Raw genomic sequence first — 25,814 nt, forward strand, 5'->3', positions numbered from 1 at the left:
TAGGTAGATTTTTTTTTTTTTTTTTTTGATGGTTGAATGACCTCAAGTAGTTGAATTATTATTCTTAGAGCATTTTTCCAATCAGCAGAGAGATTACAGCTGACTGTAACGAAGACAGAAATGACCTCAATTAATGAAATACTGAGGGAAGTTGTCATCTGAGTCCAAACAAGGCCTTGACTGCCTTCTGTCTGTGGCCTATAAGATCTCCAGAGATGAACGGCCTCTATAAAGAAGGGTATTTGTCTTCATTTTGCTGCGTAGATGGATTTTACCACCCCTGTAGGCTTTAGGTCTCAGGTTATTTCTCAACAAGACACGCCAAACGATGCCAATATCAATATGCGACTCGCAAATCTCCCGCTGAGTTAGCTGACTTTGTCGGAAATGGAGCCAACCCACAAAGTGTGGTTCACTTAGCACCGAAGTGCTGTCGTGCAAGGATTTCCCTGTCACCCGGCGAAGTGTCGACTGACATATGGCTACTATGGGAATCGCTGCTCACCCGCCACACGCAGCAGGCTGGAGGCCACCGATTTTCCAATGCTGTTGGCAGCCATGCAGGAATAGGTGCCGTAGTCTCGCAGCGTGAGGTTTCTCAAGAGCAATGATCCATTCAGAAGGGGACTAGCGCTGGCGCCTAGCGGACCCTCCTTATGGTGCCAGCTCACTGTTGGCCGAGGCACACCTGTTCAGAGACAAACATCAAGTCACTCTCAATCAATCAATTCACGCTCAAGTCTGGAGCTGACACTAATCACCACTTTCTATGAGTAGGGCGCAATTTGGTGTCCATTACTTTTTAAAGGTGTTGGAAGGACAAATTCTATGTTGTCAGAAATGTTAGATATGTTACGTAAACGATTATTGAACATAAAATTATCACAGCATGAAAGTCAAATACTAAAACAGTGATTCTGGCCGGTCCTGTCTCATGGACTTTTTTACTGCATCTAACAAATACTTTTTAATCATTTTAATTTTACTTATATTTTGTTTAAAAATTATATTTTTTATTAATTAATATGGTCACAATTCTCTAATTCTCACTATTAACTAACTATTAACTATGACTTGTCCCTCAATAAACTAATAATTACTGCTTATTATAGTTAGTAAGGTAGTTAAGTTTAGGTATTGGGTAGGATTAAGGGATGTGGAATATGGTTATGCAGAATAAGGTATTAATATGTGCTTTATAAGTACTAAAAAACAGCCAATATCCTAGTAATATGTATGATAATAAGCAACTAGTTAACAGTGAGAATTGGACCCTAAACTAAAGTGTTACCATTAATTTTAATTAAGCTGTGTCCTAAATTTTTTACACAATCCTTTGTCTGCATTACTTCCCCAATTACCAAATAAAATTGCAAAAAGTATTACAAAAAATGTTTGAAAGACAAAAAAAATCTCATTCTTTATGGGCTTTTGCACACTACTATTAGCTGAAGTACCTGGATTTTGCTGTGTCTGCACTGCAGGAACTAGGAACGATTTTAGTTCTAGGAACTCCTTTTGGGGAGACTAAATTAGCTGCTACTTCAGAGTAGGGTCTAGACCAGGACTCGTCAACTGGCAGCGCGCGGGCCAAATCCGGACCGCCAATCATCTTCATCCGGCCCGTGGCACCCCAATCTCCCTCCTCCTTTTTCTGGTGGTGCGGCTAAATTTGATTAGATACGTGGCCGCAGTGGCGCCTGCAGCTGTACGGCTATATACGCACTGTTCGTACCATGCACGTTTCTCCGACTGACCTGAGAAATGTTTTCCGTGCGTTTCCTTCATTCATATTTTGTTATGAATGAAGATAGAAGACTTTTAAATCCCCAAATCACCATCCTTACAAACATTTACCATTAATGAACTGTAGTAATTTACCATGGATTGTGGAAATGTGGAATATTTATATTGAAAATTATGTTATAGCCATTTATATTGCAATATATTTATTAGGTGGGTAGGCAAATATATAATTCATGTCTTTGTTTAGGTGTAGTTTGTACCTGTGTTTAGGCGTTTTTTATAGGCCTATATAACATATATACATATATAACATCATTTGATAGTGGTAGTGAGTAGCCATGGTTTTACCAGTAACAATTTAGTATAGGGAACATATATTTACTATTAACTATGACTTTTCCCTCAATAAACTCCAAATTTATTGTTTATTAATCGTTAGTAAGGAAGTTAAGTTTAGGTATTGGGTAGGATTAAGAATAAGGTCATGCAGAATAAGGCATTAATATGTGCTTAATAATTGTTAATAAACTGCCAATATTCTAGTAAAATGCATTCTAATAAGCAACTAGTTAAAAGACCCTAAAATAAAGTGTCACCGTTTTACCTGTGGTTACCTAGTCTCATTGTGAGAATATTTTCATTTAAGCCTAATAATTAATAAAATATTTTTTACCAATAAGACCACCCCCAGCCCACCTCAAATGTTTGATTTGATAATCCGGCCCTCGAATGAAGCTACTTGAAGAGCCCTGGTCTAAACCACCGAATAGTTCCCCGAAAACTAATGTCTCCCCGGGCCATGTTCATGGTTGCATTCACACTGGGAATGGGAACTCTGAAGCGGCCTATGACAACTTTCAGTATTACATATCATTGAGGCGGAGAAAAGATCACAACCCTGCAGACAGCAAGTTAATGCCGTTATCGCTGTTTTCCATGTTTGTGAAGTAAATATGTTTGTGAAGTAAATATGTTTACACTGCTTTTTAAAAATGGCAGGTGCCGGTGTTTGACATGCATTTGACCAGTCAACTTGCACTTATGTCACTGATAGTTCCTATAGTGCTGGTTTAGACCAGTGGTCTCAAACTCAATTCCTGGAGGGCCACAGCTCTGCACAGTTTGGCTCCAACCAGCTCCAAGTCACACCTGTTTGGAAGGTTCTAGTAATCCTGAAGACCTTGATTAACTGGATCAGGTGTGTTTGATTAGGGTTGGAGCAGAGCTGAGAAAGCTGTGCAGAGCTGTGGCCCTCCAGGAGTTTGAGAACACTGGTTTAGACTCCAAAGTAGGAGCTAATTTAGTTAATTTTATAATAATAACAGAATAATACAAACTAAGATGTGCCAAAATGTGTTGCAAAAATGGCAATATTTAAATAAAATGAATAGAAACTAAACAGTTCACATAATATTTAGTTTGGCCTCTTTAAGGTTCATATATATAGCGGTTAACGTTTCAGAGCCTGTACCCCATTCATGAAAAGTGCCAAACAAACTGGTCTGGGAGCAACTTTCCCAAAAACAAACCTAAACTCATGACAAATCACTCAACAAGATCCAGTATTTTGGGGCAACTGCTATCTTGCCCTCAAAAGACTCCTATGTCAACATCAAAGTTCAAGAATTATTCAAACCGCAGAAAATGTTGATTCAAAGAGCAGATCAACAAGAGGCCAGCAGATTGCCACAAATTACTAGAACAAATGGGCACAATGAATGCAAATTGCCTCCCTCCAACCAGTTCCCATGGGATGGCCCGGGTGAAAATAATGAGCAGCACATGGATTGGAGTCTGAGTTTTATGGTCCCCCGTTCTGCCGAGTGGAGACATTAGTACTGACATACGGCCGTTAGTCTGAGAGCCAATGAATAGACACATGGAAAATAACATCGGAGGCCTTGAGGTGTGTGTGTGTGTGTGTGTGTGTGTGTGTGTGTGTGTGTGCATCAAGCGTACACGTGGGCATTGACATACTTTGGCACCAGTAAACAGTCAGGCATGCTTGCAAAGATGGCAGGAATTGATGTTGTTAATGTAGGTAGGATTAATAGTGGCCGCTGTAGTGACCTCTGTGTTTTCTTGGAGAGGGGATTTCCACGGGGAGGAGAAACGTACACAGGAACAATAACGAGATGATTATGAAGAAAAAATGGAACATAAAAGAAGATATATCACATACAAAATGTTTATCTCTAAGTGCTGACCGCCTACTGACTGCAAGCACATGCTCTGTTCCAACACCCATTAGAAGAGATCCCGCACTATTTTCAAATCCAAATGACAAACATTTCTTTGGCTTTTGACCTGTTGTAGAGAGTTTAAAGGAGGTTATTTGATGCCGGTGATCTTTGTTTTTATTATTAGTGTTGTTATTTTCACTATTCCGATAATTATTTATCAATTTTTTCATTATTTTAATTTGTATCATATTGTTATTATTATCTTAGGTTTTGTATTTGTTGTTGTAAAGCACATCAGTGAACTTGTGTTCTTTTTAATCGTGCTGTAGTTTGATATTTTAACTATGTAAACAATTTATAATAAAATAAGATCAAATAATGTGTTTATTGCTAGACAATAATGTAATCAGAAAAAAACTGATTTTTTTTTCTGTTATTTTTTTCTTATATAAAAATAACAGAAAAAATAATAAAATAAAAATGTGATTGTTCATTTCTAGCAATAAAATATAAAACAATCAGAAAAAAAGTTTGCTGTGTTTATAAGCATATTTTAAAAACAAAACAAAAAGTAAATAAATAATACATATAAATAAATAAAAAAATAATTATAAAACTTGTTTAATGTTTATTGCTAGTCAATGTTCCATTTTTTTCTGCTGTTAGCATTTCAACTTTAAACAAAAAAATTAAAACGCTCACATAATATTCAGTTTCACATTCTGAGGTTCACAAATCAATATTTCGTATATATATATATATATATATATATATATATATATATATATATATATATATATATATATATATATATATATATATATATATATCCTGTTCTAATACCTGGTTGTGTTTAACTATAAATATAATGATTTATTTTTAAATTAACAGGAAAAAAAAAATAATGAAATAAAAAACACAATAATGTGATTATTTAATGCTTATTGCTAGACAATAAAATAATCAGAAAAAACAGATTTATTCCAATATCTTGCTGTGTTTAACTATATACAAAACAATTTATAAATAAAAAAATGAACAAAAAATAAATAAATACTAGATATAAATAAATGAAATAAAATAATAAAACGTGATTGTTTAATGTTTATTGCTAGGCAATTAAAAATATCAGGAAAAAAAAAATATATTTTTTATGTTCCATTTTTTCTTCTATGCTGTAAGCATTTTAACTATAAACAATATAAAATATTATAAACATAAAATGATCAAAACATAAAACAGCTCAAATAATATTCAGTTTGGATTTCCGAGGTTCACAATTAATATTTTCACACCATTTGTTGAAAATAAAATAAAATGTGTTTATTTAATGTTTATTGCTAGACAATAACAGATCCTTTTATGTTCAATTTTTTTCATGTGGGCCAATGATTATACACAAAATTATATTTTATTTAATACTGGAAAGTATTAAAAATGTAATGTAGAGTTATTTACAAAAAAAACAAGCTTATTTGTCAAGCTACTGGAATATAATATTATCCAAATATTGTAATATTGTCTATATATTGTAATTATTACGAGCACTAATAATGTAACTGCTTGTGTCAGCTTAAATGAGTACATTAGACTGATAACAGAATACTCCCTAAATTTTAACAGTGAAACAATCTTTTTCTGTAAAGCTGCTTTGAAATAATATGTCTTGTGAAAAGCGCTAAACAAATAAACTTGAATTGAATACTGTTCTCCTTGTATGATGCACAGGATAGCCACCTATGTAGAAAGTTCCAAAACCAGTCACTTTTGAAGTTATATGGAAGCTGTCTATGTAGTCAGCTCACTAGGTTTTAGAATGGAGCCATCATTAATGACCTGCGTGATAAACAGACTGAATTACGCTCTGCATGCAACCTGGATCAGACGGCTGTGGTACAGGGGTGTGTATCCGGATGTGTGCTCCTCTAACAACACATCTCTCCACACCGTCGGTTTAACCGCTCAATTACAGTATCTGCTTACATCGTAACCCATAATGCACTGCTCTGTGGCTGCCTATGCCGTCCTTTCTGTCAAAGCCAACTGGACCTGTCTTCAAATCCCGTTTATTCATCTCATGGAATCAGATGGTGATGAAAGCACGAGAGAACAGCTGACACTTATGTCTTTCTGCTGCAGCGAGGCCATTGTTAACAGCAGGTGTTCTTTGCATCAACCAAATCACCAGATAAACAGCTCTATATAATTGCAGCGGGGAGTGAAGACAGACAGAGTGGCCTGAGAGAGGCCTTTATTTATATAAACTAGGGCTGGGTAAAAAAAAAAATATATATAGATTTCTCAATATTAGATTCTCATTATTATGAACCGATATTGATTATTAAAACAATCTTTAAATAAATGGTTTATGCTGTTTTCAGTTGATGAATGAACAGAACTTTGTCCCGCGCCTCCCACCCAATTAATCACTATAAGCTTTGTGCTTTGTTACATTTCAAATTCAAATTCTGGCAGTTTTATTACTCAAACAATAAATATAGCTGCAAGCAGCAATTATTGGGGTTCAAGCGCTTTAAAGCCTTTGAGCACATGTGTAAATGTTTTATTTAAGCATATAACCACCTAGACCATATATTGAAAATACCATTTATTGCCAATTCAGGCAATTTATCATAGGAAATATGTGGTTTCTACACCTTTTTTTAACAGTTATAGTGCCACCTATGGGCCGAACTCCATAAAAGTTAGCATGCTTCTTTACAATCATGTGCCGCATATGCGCACGCAATGATGTGAAATTACGAGTTTCTGTTTAGGGTTTTGGGTAGACTTGGCCACGTCTATTTTCTAAATGACTCGGCTATAGCTATCCAAACGCTAAAGTTCATTTTTTTTTTTTTTTTTTTTTTTGATAATTGTTGACCTAGAGAGTCCAAAGAATGTGCAACAGAGGTTGAGCCAAAAACAAAAAAAACTGACATAATCTCCAATATTTGATGAATGATTCGATGGACAGTGGCAGTCCTAGAGGCAATTTTGTGGGCGTGTGCAAAAAATTGCATGATACACGATCCTTTGCACATGTGATGCGTAAAATGAGGTGTCCCCCGGCGGCCAATTTATTTAAAATTTTTCACAGTCCTCCAGGGCTGTGAGTCAAATAGGCCCAGCGAGTTTCGTTCCGATTGGCCTCCTTGTCTAATAGGTGTTCAAAATTCATTGGCTGCCGGCGGTCACTTTTTTCAAGATGCACGAATGTCCTCAAAGGCAGTCTTGATATCTTGGACAAAGACAAGGCATGGCAATTTCCATGTCAGTCAGACTTAGGGTTGCGTAGTTATAGCCATTTTTAGTTTTTTCCATGTTATAGCGCCACCAAGTGGCTAGTTGCTGTGCCCTTTTTCACATGACCACAGATTGAGCTCTTACATTTTTGTAAAAGTAGCTCCGCTCACTTTAAACGTTTTGGTGGCCTTTAGGGACTGTGAATCGAAATTTAATTTATTATTATTATTATTTAATTTATGAATTTTTTATGTATTTATTTATTTTTTATTATTCACAATCAGACTCCAGAGCATCTTGCTGCACTGGTTTGGTTCCGATCGGGCCAAAAACCTAGGACTAGTTTGCAAAAGTGGGTTTTTCAAAAAATCCAAAATACCCCCAAATTTTGCCAGGACGAGGGTCAAATCTGAGGCCTTTGTCTGAGAGGTTGTCTTGAGCCAAGGATTCCAATGGTATAATACACTTTAGCATATGTCTCACAGTTTAGGAGTTATAAGCGATTTCATACTTTTCAACCGCTGTAGTGCCCCCGTCAGGTCGATCGGGTCAAGCTGTGGTGACGTTGTAGACAGTGTGAGTACTACCAGCCCTCAAAATTTCAAGTCTCTATGACTTTACTGTTTGGTCTGCCCGATAACTTTTAGGCAAGAATGCTGATCCTTGGAAATTTCAACAATTACAATAGGGTTTCAGCACTATGCACCCCTTAATACCATTTTGTCCCTCTTTAATGTGGTGTGAACGTCGCTGTTGTCACCTCAGATAAAGCGAAGCACACGTTAACTGATCATCTCTTCTGCTTTACTACTATTTACAGCACAAAATAAACATGAACATCAGAAGGTATGTTGAAAGATACAGTACATCTTACTGAAATCCATATCATGCCTCATGTAATCGATCAATCAGTGTTTCAACTGTATTATTATAAATATTATTTGTATACAAATCATATATATATATATATATATATATATATATATATATATATATATATATATATATATATATATATATCCTAAGTAATTGATATCAAAAGCTTGTTAATCAAATCAAATCGTGAAATTTGTGTCTTTGTGTCAATACCCAGCCCTAATATAAGCAAGCAAATAAAAAGGAGGTGAAAGGGAGATAGTGTCCATTTTAGGCTTATGAAATTTGAAACCCTAAAGGAGGCTGTTGATCTCGTGAGGTGAAGGTACAAAGAAACAGGCAGTCATTTTAGGACCGAAAAATCCCAAAAGCTGGTCTTATTTTAAAGTATCATTCACCAAGACTTTAATTATATCTGAATGATATCCACTGAAATTCGCTAGACCACTCATTGCATAGGTAGAAATCTATAGACAGCTCTATAAAGAATATTGTAGTACAGTAGACCAACAGGAGGCCTGTTTTTCAGTAGATTGCCTGTAGTAAATGATGCAGCACAGCATAAATCCCATAGAAGGGGCCCAGCATCCTGAAAGCCTGTTGACTTTACACATCATTTCTGTCCAATTAGTCGAATCTTTCACCAAAACCACATGGACAAGAGCTATTAAGCATAGGATATGCACACATCAAACATGTTCACTTTTTCACAAGTGAAGTATTTTGTTCATTTAAAGCATCTGCATGGAGGCTGCAATGGAGAATATATTAAGTTTATTAGAATATATAATTATAAAATATTTCTATAATTTATCATCTTTGTTCACTTTAGAGTAATAAGAATATGCTTCATGTTTTTTATGACATATGATGATTTCTTAAAAGATGCAAAATATAATTGTGAAATCATTCCTCACCTTTGACAGGGCACTCCAGGGTGAGGTTGGCACCTAAACGGGCAGTGATAACACCTCCAACCACCACCTTCAGACTGGCACTCCTCAGATCTGACGTGTTTCTCTGTGAGGCAGCGATCGTGGGAGTTTCTGTTTGAAAAAAGACAACAGCTCACATTGCATGTAAAACAGTCATTATAGAAACAGTCATTACAGAGAGCAACAGTGTGCAATAATGTCTCACCAGCCAACAGAACATGTGTTGTCTCTGAATCGGAGCCCAACTCGTTGGTGGCAGTGCACTTGTAGGTGCCCACATCACTGGCGCCGGGGCTGGCGATGTGTACCTCTCCACCGCTGTCCCATGATACCCTGGGGAGGGCAAGAGAGATGCGTTCAATCAGCTGCAGAGTTCAGGGAATACTGTCAAAGACACCTGAAGGGAATATTTCAAAGTAACTAAAAAAAGTGTAACAGGGAAAGAGACCAGAGGCCTTTTTTTAATGGATGTCAGTGGAGGAGAGGCTTCTCTACACTGAATAAACTGCTTTTGTGGGAAAATAGCTTAATCATTTAAAGTGCCTCTATTATGCAATTTAAGAATAAAGGTTCCTAATTTAGTTTTGGCGGTCTCCTGCAATAGGTTTACATGCATACAAGGTCAAAAAACACTTTCATTTTCTCATAATATACATTGCAGCCTCAGCTCTTTTCTCACAGTGTGTGAAACAGCTCAGATTTCTTTCATTTTGGCTGCGTGAGATTCTCCAGTTTTGTTGTTGTTGAGTATCTGAAGCACCAGCTGTTAAAGCTCCGCCCTCTTCTGGAAAGTGGGCTGGGAGCAGCAGCTCATTTGCATTTAAAGGGACACACACAAAAATTGTGTGTTTTTGCTCACACCCAAAGAGGGGCAAATTTGACAAGCTATAATAAATGATCAGTGGGGTATTTTGAGCTGAAACTTCACAAACACATTCTGAGACTTATTTACTAATTTACACTGAATAAAAATGCTGTTTTATAAGAGAAGTCACGTAAAATACCAAAGTTAGGATTCAGTTTTTAGTTTTGAAGGTCTCCTACAATAGGTTATCCAAGGTCAAAAAACACTTTCAATTTCTCATAATATACATTGCAGCATCATCTCTTTTCTCACAGTGACTGAAACAGCTCAGATAAGGATTTGTTCTTTCTAAATCCCTCCTTTCCGAGAGTCTACTCTTCTCTGATTGGTCAGATGGCCCAGTCTGTTGTGATTGGTCTACTGCTTACAGCATGTGTCAGAAACGGAACGCCAATGAATTTTAGCTCAGAATCTTCCTCAACATTTGATGCACAGTGACACAAACAGTACCGACGGCATCCTATAAAGTCAGTGAAGGGTTATATATTTGCGTCATTTTACGGCGGACTACTTCACAAACGCTGGATTTGCACAAAAGATTAACATGACGGCACATGCGAGTCGATGAGCTGAATCAACTCCATAAATTGATCAATTTCTGTCATTTTGGCTGCGTGAGATTCTCCAGTTTTGTTGTTGTTGAGTATCTGAAGCACCAGCTGATAAAGCTCCGCCCTCTTCTGGAAAGGGGGCCGGGAGCAGCAGCTCATTTGCATTTAAAGGGACACGCACAAAAACGGTGTGTTTTTGCTCACACCCAAATAGGGGCAAATTTGACAAGCTAATGATCTGTGGGGGATTTTGAACTGAAACTTGACAGACACATTCTGAGACTTATTTACACTTAGAATTTACACTGTTTTATAAGAGAAATCACAGAAAATACCAAAGGTAGGATTCAGTTTAAGGCTTCACATTTGGCAATTCATTTCTATGGTATCCGCAAACGGTGTGATTCGTAACGAAATTCAATGATGTCGAGGCAGTAATGTGATTCATTGTCAAGTCACACATGCTCCAACTTGACCGTTACACCTTCCTCAAAGGTAGAGATCAGTAATATAACCGTTTTATCGCATTTCCCTAACCCACAAATGTAGCATAACACAATTAGAGACTCACTTAGACCGGGTTGTATCTGGGTTAAAACAACGACTGGTTTCGATATATTACAGAAGTGAAACCACAGGAGCTCAATGCAGCACTCTGTGCCCTTTCAATGAAAACACACACCACGATTGTGTCTTAATCAACAGTCACACCATCGGATCAGGTCGAGATCTGGTCCAATCTCTTATTTCCTGTATATCAATCACAGGTTTCCCTCGGGCTCTGCCACTCTTCTGTTTCTGGTTCGCTCTTCACGTGATCTCCAACAGCAATCAGGAATCCCAGAAGAGTCAATCAGAGCGAGCGTGATGAACCCTCGGAGGTGTTTATATACCTGATTAAAGTGTTTATTGTGCAGACGCCGTTGTGCTGCTCAGGGAGTTCATCTGACACTTGTGCGGTCTAGTGGGCCTCCCGAGCAAAAAGTTTTAAAATTCTTAGACTGATCCTATAACAGAATAACACCAAAGAAGGTATCAGCGTAATATCTGGCTATGTTTTCAAAACTAGAAAAAAAAGCAAAGCTGAATTTTCAGTATCATTACTCCAGTCTTCAGTGTCACATGATCCTTCAGAAAACATTCTCTAATATGCTGATTTGCTGCTTAAGAAACATTTATGTTTATTGACAATGTTGAAAACAGTTGTGCTGCTTCATATTTTCAGAATTCTTTATGAAAAGGATGTCTTTAAGGTATTTAATGTCACTTTTGATCAATTTAATGCTTCCATGCTGAATAAAAGTATTCATTTCTTTCAAAAAAGACACACACACACACACACACACACACGTTTTAGTAAGGATGCTGCCTTATGAGCCAGTTGCCTATGAATACAGAACACAGCATGGAAGCTCTCTATGTTTTGGAACAGAGACAGAGTGATTAAGAAAGTCAGGATCTGTTAGAAGCCTCCAGGGTGTAGTGAGCTCTCCGTTTGCTCCCACCCAAACCCACAAAGTGACGCCGGCACAAAATGTGCATTGTATCCCATCCAGCACACATCTCATGAAAGCCCACTCATTCAGACCCACTAATACAAACACACCAGCTGAGTCATGTCTGAAGTATCGAACTCATAGAAAAGATATCATCTAAAATGTGATGGCACGTCTGGACCGACTCGCAGGCACAAACGTGTGCGGAAAATCAACCTCGGGACAATGGCAGCATTGTTTCACAATCACAAACATTATCCTACACTTCACTTACATGCCACATTTAATGAAAAAATAATGATTACAAGACTTCTTTTGGGAGAAAATAAGAACTTGCATGCAGATAATTGCTTTTTTTTTTTTTTTTTTTTTTTTTACAAAAACTTAATTTGAATGCAATTTAAGGCATATTGTCTGAAAACAAGTCTTACACAACTTTGTGGTTAGAGTAAATATATCTTTATTTATATCTAAATGTATCTTTATCTTAATATATATTTTACTGGAAAACAAGGCAAGAATACTGATTTAAAAGATTGTTTTGCAGTGTTCCTGTGTTAACATATTTTGGTTACAATTTATAATAAGCATACGGCTTAAGCATACGACATAAAGTACTTACAAATCATTAACAAACTATTAGTTTATAGTTAATTCATAGTTGTTCATCGTGTTCACTTGATACTAATGCAATTAATGTCTAATAAATGTTGGTTTAAAGCACTTAATTAATGACATATTCCCATTTTCTGTGCCCTAATCTAAAGTGAGACTATTTACAGTTAATACGTTTTTGACAAAACATAAAAAAAAAAAGAAAAGAAAAGAAAAAAAGTAATATGCGCATATCCCAGCTCAACTTAGAGCAGGTGCTCGATCATCAGAGTCACTATTAGGTAAACAAACAAAAAACGGCACACTGCCACTGCTGCTCTCAAAAAAACATTATCTAACTCTTTACATGTGGGCTGATTAAACAATAATAACTGTGTTAATTACAGTGACAATGAATGAAGAAGTCAGCCTATTAATATATTAACAATGTAGAAACTACAATATATTAACTCTCAATTAACTATAAACTAATAGTTTGCAAATTATTTGTAAGTACTTTTGTAAATACTGCCAAACTGCTCATACTACTTCTGAAAAGGATGTCTACCTCATAAATTATCAAAATATATGGTTCAGATCACTCAAACCATATATAGGGAGGCGCCCTTATATGACCAAACAAAATCTTACTGAAAGCTCATTTTTTTGAGATATCAACCAAAACTTGTTCATATTTTGGGCTTTGACTTTCTTACAATTTTAGAGTAACACCTGTTTTGCAAATATATATATAAAATATATATTTTTATATTTTCATAAACAAACTTTATTTCACTTCTACAATAATCTGCCAAATGTCTTCTTTAAAACAAGACTATTATATATATATATATATATATATATATATATATATATATATATATATATATATATATATATATATATATATATATATATATATATATATTTAACTCAATATTTTAATAAATATTGTAATAGTATGTAAGTAATACTAAAATAACACTGCACAGAGCATATCGATACCAACACCCTTTAGGTTTATGTTTTGGGTGGTTGCTAGGGTATTACTATATGGTGGCTAGGATGTTCTGTGTGGTTTATTTACTAGTCAAAAGAATCCACTTTATATAATCTATTCTAGATATGATTTGGATGCCTTTTCAGTGAAAACCATAAAGATGACTGCTTAAAAACATAACAGCACATCTCTTCTCAACAAGCTGCATGATTCAAGGTATCATTCGAGCACAATCACTAACCTTACAATACTATATGAGCATTAGTAATAGCGATGCTTACCTTAGAATTACATGTTTCATCTATATATCAATCATACCATTACCACCTGGAGCAGAAACCGCACTGGTTCGAGTGTGATTTCCCGTTCACAGCTCTAGGAGTAAAGCAACCTTGTTAGGATCTGATTTAGAGAATCGCAGTGGTGCCAAGACACATCTGAATAAAAGAGCACGAAAGGGTGAGACTTCACACAGCTTTAGAGTCTGTGAACGTCAATCACCTCGGCTGTGTTTTGCTTCACATTTGGCCAAAAATAAGAAGCGCTATGTAAGTGCCACAGCAGAGACGGCCCTGGGGCCATGAACGCCACAGGAGCTGCGAATGGGAGGAGAATGGAGACATATGGCATCACACAGAGCTGCTGTTTCTCCAGTGAGGTTGTCATTGCACAGGACACGATTCATCATTACTTCAGACTTCAGTGTCACATGATCCTTCAGGAATCATTCTAATATACTCATTTGCTACTCAAGAAACATTTCTGATTATTATCAATTTTGAAAACTGTTGTGCTGCTTAATATTTCTGTGGAAATAATCATGCATTTTTTTAGCATTCTTAGATTACTGTTTTACTGTATTTTTGATCCAATAAATGCAGATGTGGTGAGCAGAAGAGACTTCTTTCAACAACAACAAAAAAATTACTGACCCCAGACTTTTGTTTTATATAATTGAAATAATACATATTAGGGGTGTAACGGTACACCCCATTTATCTTGAACCATCACGGTTCGGTGCCTACAGTCAGATGATGAATGCAGTCAGGCACAGGTGATCCACACTCCAATCCAGAAGGGGGCGCATGCAGTAATGCAACGCTGTTTGCTAACCGCCACAACAGGAAAAAGAGCAGAAGAAGAAGAGACAATCTATGCACCAACCCAAAACAAGAGTTCAGATGGCATGCAAGAGCTTGCTAGTACCCTATACGTTGAGTTGCAATTCATTTTTGTGACGCACTCCACAAACTTCACAGAAAGGAAACTGGGATGGCAGAAAGTGGCATCCTGTTTCGAATGATGTCTTACTCTTATCTGTATGACCAAAAACGATGGAGTATTTTAAGTTGTTTCCACTGTTATTTTGAGGCAAAATCATTTGTCCCCCCCCAGTGTGGAATGTGAACGGAAATACGCCCAACATGCTAACACACATCAGACAACATCATCCAGATGTGCCAATCACCAGAGCTAGGCAGAAAAAAAGACTACAGGACAAAACAGTTTAACTTATGCAAGAGTACATTGTGTTCACTGCTTAGTGCTTAATACACTATAGAAGGCTGTACTGTACCAACTACCTCAGGGGACTAAATGCCACTAAGTAGAACAAACTGTGATTTTCACTACTGCCTGTTTAACTTAAAATAAAAGAAACCTAGCATTGTGGATTTGTTGCTTTTTCTTGTTGCACCGTACTCATATAGAATCGTGACCCCAAAACCGAGGTACGTACCGAACCTTGACTTCTGTGTACCATTTTCACGTATGGTTGCTGGCAAACAGATGAAGAAGATCAATAGTGTTCCAACACAAAGGTTTAATGATTATAATCCAGGAGAAAGGTTTATAGCAACACACAAATAGTGACGATTAACTAAAAGACATACAGTACTGCTGTGATAGAGTTAGTATCCATGGTGACTGATAAGTGATGCACATGACAAATGAAAACAAACTGAAAGTCTATGATAGTACACCCCCCTCCGGCAAGGCGCATTCTAGCACCATAATGGAACAACAAAGGGAGGTCTGGAAGGGGTTTTGGAGGTGGATGAGGAGATGGCAAAGTGATGGTGAGAGGCTGGAGTGACGGGATGGTGAAGGGATGATGATGAACTCCCTGAAGCGCAGATGTAGGGTCCTTGGTGGCGCAGACCCAGAGCTCACCAGTTCCGACAGCCGATATGGTGTAGCGGTGACTGACGCCATCTGGGGGACGACCGATGGAGACTCGGCAGATGGATCCATAGGCGCTGACGGAGAGCCAAAGAACTCAAGCAACATCGCTGGCTCTAGAGATCTCGGCGATGCCGCGGCAACGAACTTTGGAGGCGGAGCCAGAGTACCAGAATGGCTGAGGTGGAACCAGTGTGATGGAGGACAGAGGTGATGCCGAGGGGAAGGAGGAGCCCACTGCAGCCATAGGGGTGGAGGGACAGAGCGCAGCGGATGGGCGAAAGGCTGTGGCGGAAGTGATGTGATGACTGATCAAGGGGGAGCCGGCAGGACAAGAGAACCCGGTGGAGCCACAAGTCCAAGGGTCTCCGGTGGAGCCGAAGGTGGGAGGAGCCAAGGTGGAGCCAACAGGTCAACAGGCCGAGATGGAGCGAAGAGGTCCAAGGCTGGAGGTGTAGCCAGAGGAACCTCTTGCACTGATGCTACCGGTGGTAACATGACCTGCGGCTCGACGTCATAACAAGGCTTCCACGCAGACGGCGCAGGGCTGTCTACATCCGGCAATGGCAGGACTGGAGGACTGACTGAGCTTCACAGTGTCACCAAAGTTGACAGAGTAACGGTAAAGGTCTTTGCACACCGAGTCCGAAATTCGCGTCCGAAACTTTCGCACGTAAAAAAACAAATTCGACCTCACATTATGTCAATCATGTTTACACACTGCTTCCGTCCATCATAAAAATATTTGGATCAGGTTCGATTTTCTGCATTTTTCGCAACGTACCGGGTGGGATAGGGTGGGAGTTGATACTTCCTCGTTGAAGTTTATCAGCCAGTCCTCATCATCCGTAGTCACTTCTCCCTCGTCGGGTGATGTTGTGGGCTCACACCCCTGGTCAAGTTCCACTTCCACTTCCGGGGTGAGGGTGGGCGGTGGGTGGTAGCTCTCCATCTGCGGGGGCTTGCATGAGTACTCCATGGTCGATGGAGGTGATTCAGGCTCTGGGTCTGGCTGTGTTCTGGACCGGGATGTGATGCTCTCCAGACACCGGATGATAGCTCTGCTCCAGTTCAGTCCAGTGATGTCTGGGAGGTCCATGGGGTGTTGGTAATTCATCCTGATCCAGAACAGTGACTTCAGGGTCTTGTCATCGTATATGATATTATACGGCTTATATGATATTAGACTGCGTAGCCTATAATAAAAGATAATGAATTTAAAACCTTAACCAAACAAACTAAACCAAATTTTTATTCAAAGATCAACAGTCTGTCATTAGTCTTTAGTCTGCCACAAAAAAACAACATTAAAATCATGAACTCAAATGTCATTGTGAAAAAAAAAAAAAAAAAACAATGACTGTTGTAAGTAAATCAGACCTTCCTGTATAGCCTAATGCTAATAAGCTTAAATGAAAATAACGAAATAATTGGGTAGTGAAGTATTTTTTGTACACAATCACTCCTTCACGCGTGCATCACTGTCCTCGTGGCTGCAGCAACTTGCGCTCTCTTCATCAAGGCTTAAAACAAAAAGGGCATGCATATCTAAATTCGCCCTAGCTGCCTACGGTATTTTTTTAGAACTTAGAAAAAATATGCTGCAGCCAATGAGCAGCCGGCGGGGGCTGGTTGCAGGACTCCGCAGACAGTTTTTAATGTTTATCAGACAATAACTACTCAAGATTTTGCTTTAGTATAATTTTTGGGACAATTAGGGCCAGATTCGGGATTCGGGACAACAGTTTAGATTTCGGGACTATCCCAAATTTTTCGGGACGTCTGGTCACCCTATCATAAAGGCAGGTGAGAACAAGATGACAAAAACACTCAGTAAAGTCCAAAAAGTTGTGGCTCCATAGGTCGTCTTCAAACTGAAAGTCTGTGACTGTGACATGATACACCCCTAATATAAATAATAAAACACTACCAAACTGTTACCTTCACAAATTGGCTGAACATCTTGACAGACAGATACACAAACAGTTTTTGTTTCTTCCCATCAGTGGAAAAAAACTGGCACGCTATAATTTGGAATGAATTCTGTATAACGAGACAGTTTTTAAAATATCCCCAATACCTGCAGTGAGAAAAGAATAACATGATCAAATTGTAAATATTACTCTGTAGGAGTGGAATGCATTCATTCTGGGTTGGCACTGGCTGGCATGAGTTGGCAGTGAGGTTTTGGAGTCAAGTGGCATTCTACTGCACTGCTTTGATGGCAGTAACGCAGTAGAGACCGCACAGAAACACGGCTGTCAACAAAAGAGTGGGAGGCAAATGATTTGGCAGCTCTGAGCAATACTGTGGTCAAAATAACTTGAGCATAATAAATAAATAAAGTATTATAGAAGGATTGTGCATGATCCAAAATAATAATAAGACAAAAATGGTTATAGCTGAAAACAAGATTTTTCCCCTGAGTTGAACTTCATATTTCTTAGAAAAAGTTATTCTTGCTTGCCAGTTTGAGTTGAGATCAGTTCTGTCAAGGATCTAGAGATGATGTGGCATCAAAATTCATCAATCATCAATCAATTAATTTAATTCCAAGACCAATAAAATACAATTTGTTCATGGACATGACACGCAATGGAAATTTAGCATAAAATCAAGCTGTCAAAGTCAACTTCTGCAGGGTCATTCTACAAAACAGGTCCCATTTGCATCGCCATACACAGTACATGTGTAAAAATATATTTGTAACAACGATTTACTGATGCCATCTTTTAACATACATATTTGCTAAACACATCAACAAAAACTTATTTTGTCCCCACAGACAACATTTCCTTGCTATTTTAGCAAATAAAAAATGGAAATAAAACCTATAATATAACAACAACAACTGAGTGCTTTAGAAAACCTTCTTTTGTGCAGAACTACTTCCTTCTAAGTTGACAGTATAACAGTCTCCGAAAACATCTAAAAAAAAATGTAAAATAGGCGCAATGTTTATATAGGAGTCACATATTTGAGGTCTAAATAACCACATTACCACCTAAAAAACTCACTACAAAAAATAATATGGTGGATTTGCTTGACCGCCATGACATTCGCCGTAAGCAGAGTGATACAAACTGCAAAATGGTTCCAGTGCTGATACTGGGGAAATATCGCACAGCTCTCAGCCAATCAGAATCGAGAACCAGAAAGAACAGTTGTATATAATATAATATAATATAATATAATATAATATAATATAATATAATATAATATAATATAATATAATATAATATAATATAATATAATATAATATAATATAATATAATATAATATAATATAATATAATATAATATAATTATTAATATAATTATTAACTGTTGGATATTTATATAAATTTCAACAACAAATTCTCTTTCTAAACAGTACAATGCCCTGTTACCTTAACATTTTAACCTGATGGCAGAATGCAAATAACATTTAAACAATAATTTATCTCCTAAAATATCTAAAATCTCAAACATTTACTTTAAGCCCACTTTAATAAACTGGAAAAGGCACCTGTTTCATAAAATAACCCTACATTTCAAGACAAAAGTGACCCCTGAAAGTTACAGCTTCAGTCTTTCACGATTCAGCTCAGAGTTGCTGAGTTTTGAAGCAAAGGTTGGGAGAAGAGGCCTGAACAATGTTTGCACAGCCATGTCTCTTTCAGGTCCCATAACACACGCCAGGAAGAAGGGCAGACAATGTTTGGCGACTGTCTGGGCGGAGGCTATGTTAAGGCCGTGAGCTGGACAAAGCAGAGTTACTAAGTCAATGTTTTCAATGACGGTATTTAACAGTCAACAGTATAGAGTAGACGATTAGACCACAATGCGACCCTGGAGAGAAACTGAAAGAAGCACAGCCAGTATTTCTGACCCCAACAGACCGCATAACGTGAGATCTGGGGTGCTTTTGAGGTGAATATTTGAGTGGGTTTGTGATTAACAAGCTTTTGGAATATGCGGTTGCTCAATCAAGATCAGTCACGGCTGGACTCAGAGGTACACAGGGAGGCTTGTTTTCTATAAAGAGAGAAAAAATTGCTTTTCGGTGTTAAAGCTGAACTCTGCTCGTTTTCAGCATCATGTTCGCTGGACTAAAACAACTGTCGGTGATAATAACAGAAAGAAAATGTAAAGTCATGTGAATTCCAGACGTTTTGTAATCAGACACTATGCTGGTGTGTAATAATAAATTGGCAATGCTATTCGAATGCAGGCACAAAATGCCAAATTTACAGGATTAGTTGATCTAAAACTGATAACTGCACTTCAGTGCAACACAAAAGGAGATATTTTGAAGAATAAACAGCAGCCAACACATATTAAGGTTCTTCAAAGAAAAAAGGATTGACCAATATAGAAATTCTGGATAATACGATCAATCTTGTTACTACGGAAGAGGATTAGGGCCAAGCAATAATAAAAAAAAACAAAACCATCTCGAGATTAAAGTTGTTAAATTTCGAGAAAAAACTCGTTAAATTTCGAGAAAAAAGTCGAGATAAAATGTTGAGAATAAAGTCATTAAATTACGAGAAAAAAGTCGTTAAATTTCGAGAAAAAAGTCGAGATAAAATGTTGAGAATAAAGTCATTAAATTATGAGAAAAAAGTCGTTAAATTACGAGAACAAATTCGTTAAATTACGAATTTGTTCTCATAATTTAATGACTTTATTTTCAACATTTTATCTCGACTTTTTTTCTCGAAATTTAACATTTTTCTCATAATTTAACAAATTTGTTCTCGTAATTTAACAACTTTTTTCTCGAAATTTAATGAGTTTTTTCTCGTAATTTAATAAGTTTATTCTCAACATTTTATCTCGACTTTTTTCTCGAAATTTAACAAGTTTTTTTCTCGTAATTTAACGAGTTTATTCTCAACATTTTATCTTGACTTTTTTCTCGAAATTTAACACGTTTTTTCTCGTAATTTAATTACTTTATTCTCAACATTTTATCTTGACTTTTTTCTCGAAATTTAACAAGTTTATTCTCAACATTTTATCTCGACTTTTTTCTCGAAATTTAATGAGTTTTTTCTCGTAATTTAATAAGTTTATTCTCAACATTTTATCTCGACTTTTTTCTCGAAATTTAACAATTTTTTCTCGAAATGTAATGAGTTTTTTCTTGAATTTTAACAACTTTAATCTCGAGATGGTTTTATTTTTTTATTATTGCTTGGCCTTAATCCTCTTCCGTATGTTACTGTTAATCAAAACTAAAACTAGTAAATAAAAATAAAATAATTAAAATATAAATATTAGACAAAAAACTTAAACTTAAAAAACTTTTTTTTATTATTTCAGTTAGTTGCCAAAGCAAAAATTCTAATGATTATTTTAAGTTGAAGTACTAATAAAACTGAAATAAAAATAAATTAAAGCTAAATATTAAAAAATGCACAAAATTACTACAACTAAAACATAAAATGAAAACTGAAAAAAAAAATAACAGCATATAAAAAAAAAATAACAGCATATAAATTAAAGTAAAATAACACTAATAAGCCAATAATAAAAACAGTTAAATCTCAGAGTTATATACCAGCTTTAATTCAACAATCATAAAGCAAATGTCAAGAGACAACCTTTAAAGGGTTAAATATTCAACATAACCTTTCACTATCCTTTTAAGTTAAAGCTATATGACGACAAAATGGCAGATATCTTGAGTCTTGAATATTGGCCAATAAATATCTAATATTGGCAGGTGATTTAAAAATATTAACGATAATGTCTGAGTCCGGTAACTCAAACTGTAGAGCACTGTGCAGCAACGTCATGGGTCATGGGTTTGATTCCCAGTGTAATTCACTTAAAAGCATCTGCAAAATGCGTACATGTAAATATAAACCAATATAATGCCAGTACAGTATGTTGTGCATCCCTTTTCATAACCAATCATTTTGTGTTGCATGTGAAAATAACAGGTTTCGAACAACCAAAAACTCTTAGCTCTCCACAAACTGTAGCCTAAAAAGAAATAAAGAAAGAGAAAGGGCAACACTGAATGGCACCCAGCGTCTTTACCTGTCGCTGTTCTGTAGTGGAGCTCCATCTTTGCTCCAGGAGAGGTTTGGAGGTGGTAATCCCTGAGCGGGACACACCAGCGTGAGGCTGTGGGTAGCATTGGTTAGGTAAGCGTTCCTGCCCACAAGGATCCTGAGATCCCTCTGGAAGTTCATCGCAGATCCGTGATGCCTTTGACGAACGATTACCGCTCGACTGCCTCTTTTCGACCCCATTTCCCCAGTAAGTTCTGAAGTGTTTGGCGTCTTATCTAAATGATTGTCCATCGTAGTGCCTTCCTCAGTAGGCACCCCTTGCCCTGCGACAGCCAAATCCTCTATTAGTTTGTCAATCAGGTGCGACGCCATTTCATCCGATACATCCCCGCTCTCTGCCAGCAGACTGATGTTCTTCACAAGCTCCTCAAACTGTGCAGGTTCAAGGACAAAGGCTCCTGTGTGGCTCCTGGCCCCTGAAGCCAAAGCATAGTTCCCCAAAGCAAGAGTATCCCAGAGCTCCTTAGGCTGGCCGTGATCATCTCGGTAGAACTCGTTTTTTTGCACCCAGCTCGGGTGAGATTTTGGAGCCTTCTTTCCCGGTGGAAACCCCTCATGGCACTTCGAACCAGCGTAACCTCCTTCTTTGTTGAGGTACGGATGAAAGTTCCTACTTCTTTCCTTCCCCAAACCCTTTCCTTCAGGCTGTTCCAGGAGTCTATTGTTGTATCCGATCAGCTTCAGGATGAAGGTGTCTGAATCTTGATTGGCCCAGCAACGGTACAGTCCAATATCTCCAGCTTCCAGGTTGTAGATCCTCAAAGCCCCAGACTTGGTGATGCTCAGACGTTTGGAACTAGTCAGTTCACTCCCATCCTTCTCCCAGCGGATCTGAGCTTTAGGGAAATGCCGCACGGGACACTTGATAATGACGGCGGTCTTGGGAAGAAGGTAGGCTCTTCCCCCAATGGTAAAACTGAGCCGTTTTTCTTGTCGGGTCTGGATGTAGATGCGTTTCAGGCCAATGACCTGAGGGCAACGTTTTCTGGAGTGAACATGCTCTGTGGAAAGAGAAACGGAAGAAGTTTAGGCGGTTCAAACAACCGTTAGGGCTAATTACTTTAGTTTCGCATGAGGTTATGAATGCTTTTGAAACCCCCAAATAATCTCTGCAGTTCAGACTCTTGATTTCAAGCCCAATGAAGTCAATTCACACGGGACAGAAGGACTTTGGAAAGTTTAGGTTAAAAAAAAAACACAAGGGCACAATGTGGATATACGTTCTCCGCTTGCAGGCGGATTTCTCAAGAGATTGAAAACGTGCTCTTGGACCGTCCCTTACCAAGGGACCTTATCAAGATACACAAACCGATAAACCAAATTCAGTTTGAACCTAAAGCTAAAAAAAAAAGAAACCTAATCAAAATCGATTTTTCTGAACCATAGCATTAATCAGAAAGCATTTCAAAGAAGTTTCATATGATCATAATATACAGTATGTTCACTTAGACTAGAGTTATTATATATGACCATGGAGAGTTCATTGGTTCATGGGTATCATGAGAACAATGATAACATGCTAAGTGATACATACTGATCCCTGCTATTTATTTGAGAAATTTGAGATGGAACTCAAGTAGGATTGTGTTGTTACTACAGCTCAAAACATCAGGGGGTCCCAAAATCTTTTTATGAAATTTCCCTTGTGTTGATATCTGAATGTATGGAGACTATAGTGAGAGCAAGATCAAACAGAGGTCAGCTCTAAGTTAAATTACAGGCACAATTTACACTAAATTTACAAGAATACATTCAGGCGTAACAGGGTTACACACTGGGTACACTGCAGGTGAAGGATGGTTAAAGTATAGCGTATCTTACTGCTGCAGGGGCTCATACGGCAGCTCCTGATCAGAGGAGGAAGAGGGAGGTCACTGCAGGATGACCTGTCTAGAGTGACCAGCTGACCGGAGGCCGTCTGTCTCCTACAGACAGGTTCCCTCCGCTGGACACCTTTACCACATGTCACAGAGCACTGCAAACACACACGGACAAACATATATATTAAAAAAAAAAACTTTCTTAAAGGAATAGTCCACAGAAAAATAGAAAATTAATCCTGGTGCAATCCACACCAATGCACAATAACTTTCTGTTTATTATAAGCATGCATAGTTATGTTGTCTGTTATGTTATGTGTAAAAAAATACTACAATGTATTTGAAATACATTTATTTTGTACTAAGTATACTACAAATACATTTGGGTCAATGGGCCATAATAATAATTATAAAAAAAATATATGCCATCCAAAGTATATAAGGTAGTACAACTAGATCTCTTTTATTGAATCTAAAAGGTTTTAATTATATTTTGCTACACATAAATGTATTTTAAAGATTTTGAAGCGTCAAAATGTCATTCGGTTTAACCGTCCAAAGGCCAATACAGCCATTTCATTAGTGATTGGAATATATTAAAATGTAATAAATGTATATATTTTTATTCTGGCATGATTTTATAACATCATATATCAACAAAATGGCATTAAAATTATGTGTAGAAGTCGTTGCTTTGTTATGAGAAAAAATGAATTTCATTGATGTCATTCGGAGTAACCAATATAAAGGGACCATTTTGGATCAAGTCATGCAGTCAATATCATGTGACAGGATGTGACTTCATTCAGACACCTGCAAAGAACCACATGGTCATGAAGCAAAGTAACTAATTCTCTCTTAAATAATTGAAAATTCATGTTTTCACTTGATCATACGCATGTCCCGAAACATCAGGTCATTCGGTAAAACCGCTATAAAACATGGAAAATGTTGCAATATTTTAAAAACTTGTACTAAATATAAAATGTTTGATTGTCCTTTTGCTAGATAGATATCAGCCTGTTAGCATTGTTTAAAATATCGTAATTCGGTATAACCAAAAGTGTCATTCGGTAAAACCGACATTTTGGTTAAACCAAATGACTTTTTGGTGACAAATTTTGTCCATCTTGTAAAAAATGACAAAAGCAGTGTTAATTGATTATAAAAAACACATCTCATTATAACAATTAATTTTGAAGTTGTATTAAGTGTTATCTCCATTATGTTTTTTTTACACTTTTAAAAACCATATTAGTCAATAACCCATTTACATATTTACGTGTTTAATAAAAATGCCCTCCAATTGTACTTTTGGTATATTAAACTGGTACACTTACAGTCTGCTTAATTGGAACAACTAATTTTCTACTTAATGCACTTTAATTGTGCAGAAGTAGTGCTGAGGTCCAACTAAACATATACTGAAGTATTGATTGTGCTAAAGTGGAAATACTGCAAGTATACTTTAGCTACACTTTAAATATCTTGCATTAAAAGACTGATATTATACAGAGATCATACAACCATTATTAATAGTGATATTAAAACACTTTTTAGTCATAATATTAAGAAATGTGGATTGTGCAATAAAGAAATAATCCAAAAAAGTTTAATTGTAATTTTATATCAGTAAGTCTTAAGTGATATGTCAATAAATATGTTAAAGAATGTGAAGTATACTTAGTATGAAATAGATGTATTTTAAATAGATTTTGGTATAGTTTTTTGTTTTCTTTTTTACTAGGGGTGAAAGGGCCTTATCATCTTCAGAATTATAAATTTTTGAATAGCTAAAAATAACCTACTTCTGCATTTCATGGGTTAGAACAGCATTTACTCTTCTACTGCTTTTAAATTAATCTAAATATACAGTACCATTCAAAAGTCTGCGTCTGGTAAGTTTTTTTTAAAGATTTTGAAGGAAGTCCAAATATTTTATTAAAATACAGTCAAAATTTGTTTTTTATTTTATATTTATGAATGTAATTTATTCTTGTGATGGCAAAGCATCACTACTCCATTCTTCAGTGTCACATGATCCTTCAGAAATCATTCTAATATGATGATTTGCTGCTCAAGAATCATTTCTGATTATTATCAATGTTGAAAACAGTTGTGCTGCTTCATATTTTTGTTGAAACGGTGACACTTTTTTTATTATTTCAGGATTCTTTAATCAATAGAAAGTGCAGAAGAACAGCATTTATTTGAAATAGAAAACTTTTGTCACAATATAAACGTCTTTACTGTC

General features: G+C 36.8%; 1 protein-coding gene across 3 annotated transcripts in view; it reads right to left on the bottom strand.

Moving 5' to 3' along the window:
• The window catches only part of adamtsl3 (ADAMTS-like 3), a 231,238-nt gene that overhangs the window by 20,168 nt on the left and 185,256 nt on the right, over window positions 1-25,814 (bottom strand). For 2 of the 3 annotated variants that reach the window (XM_067401093.1, XM_067401091.1), the window contains 5 exons: window positions 23,562-23,715; window positions 21,706-22,741; window positions 9,192-9,319; window positions 8,969-9,097; window positions 506-688 (listed from right to left, as the gene is read on the bottom strand). In XM_067401093.1, the coding sequence (XP_067257194.1) occupies window positions 506-688; window positions 8,969-9,097; window positions 9,192-9,319; window positions 21,706-22,741; window positions 23,562-23,715 (1,630 nt within the window). The remainder of the gene's footprint in view (window positions 1-505; window positions 689-8,968; window positions 9,098-9,191; window positions 9,320-21,705; window positions 22,742-23,561; window positions 23,716-25,814) is intronic. The other variant, XM_067401094.1, reaches the window with a different exon arrangement.

The sequence above is a fragment of the Chanodichthys erythropterus genome, chromosome 11 (assembly GCF_024489055.1).
Source record: "Chanodichthys erythropterus isolate Z2021 chromosome 11, ASM2448905v1, whole genome shotgun sequence".
NCBI classification, from domain to species: domain Eukaryota; kingdom Metazoa; phylum Chordata; class Actinopteri; order Cypriniformes; family Xenocyprididae; genus Chanodichthys; species Chanodichthys erythropterus.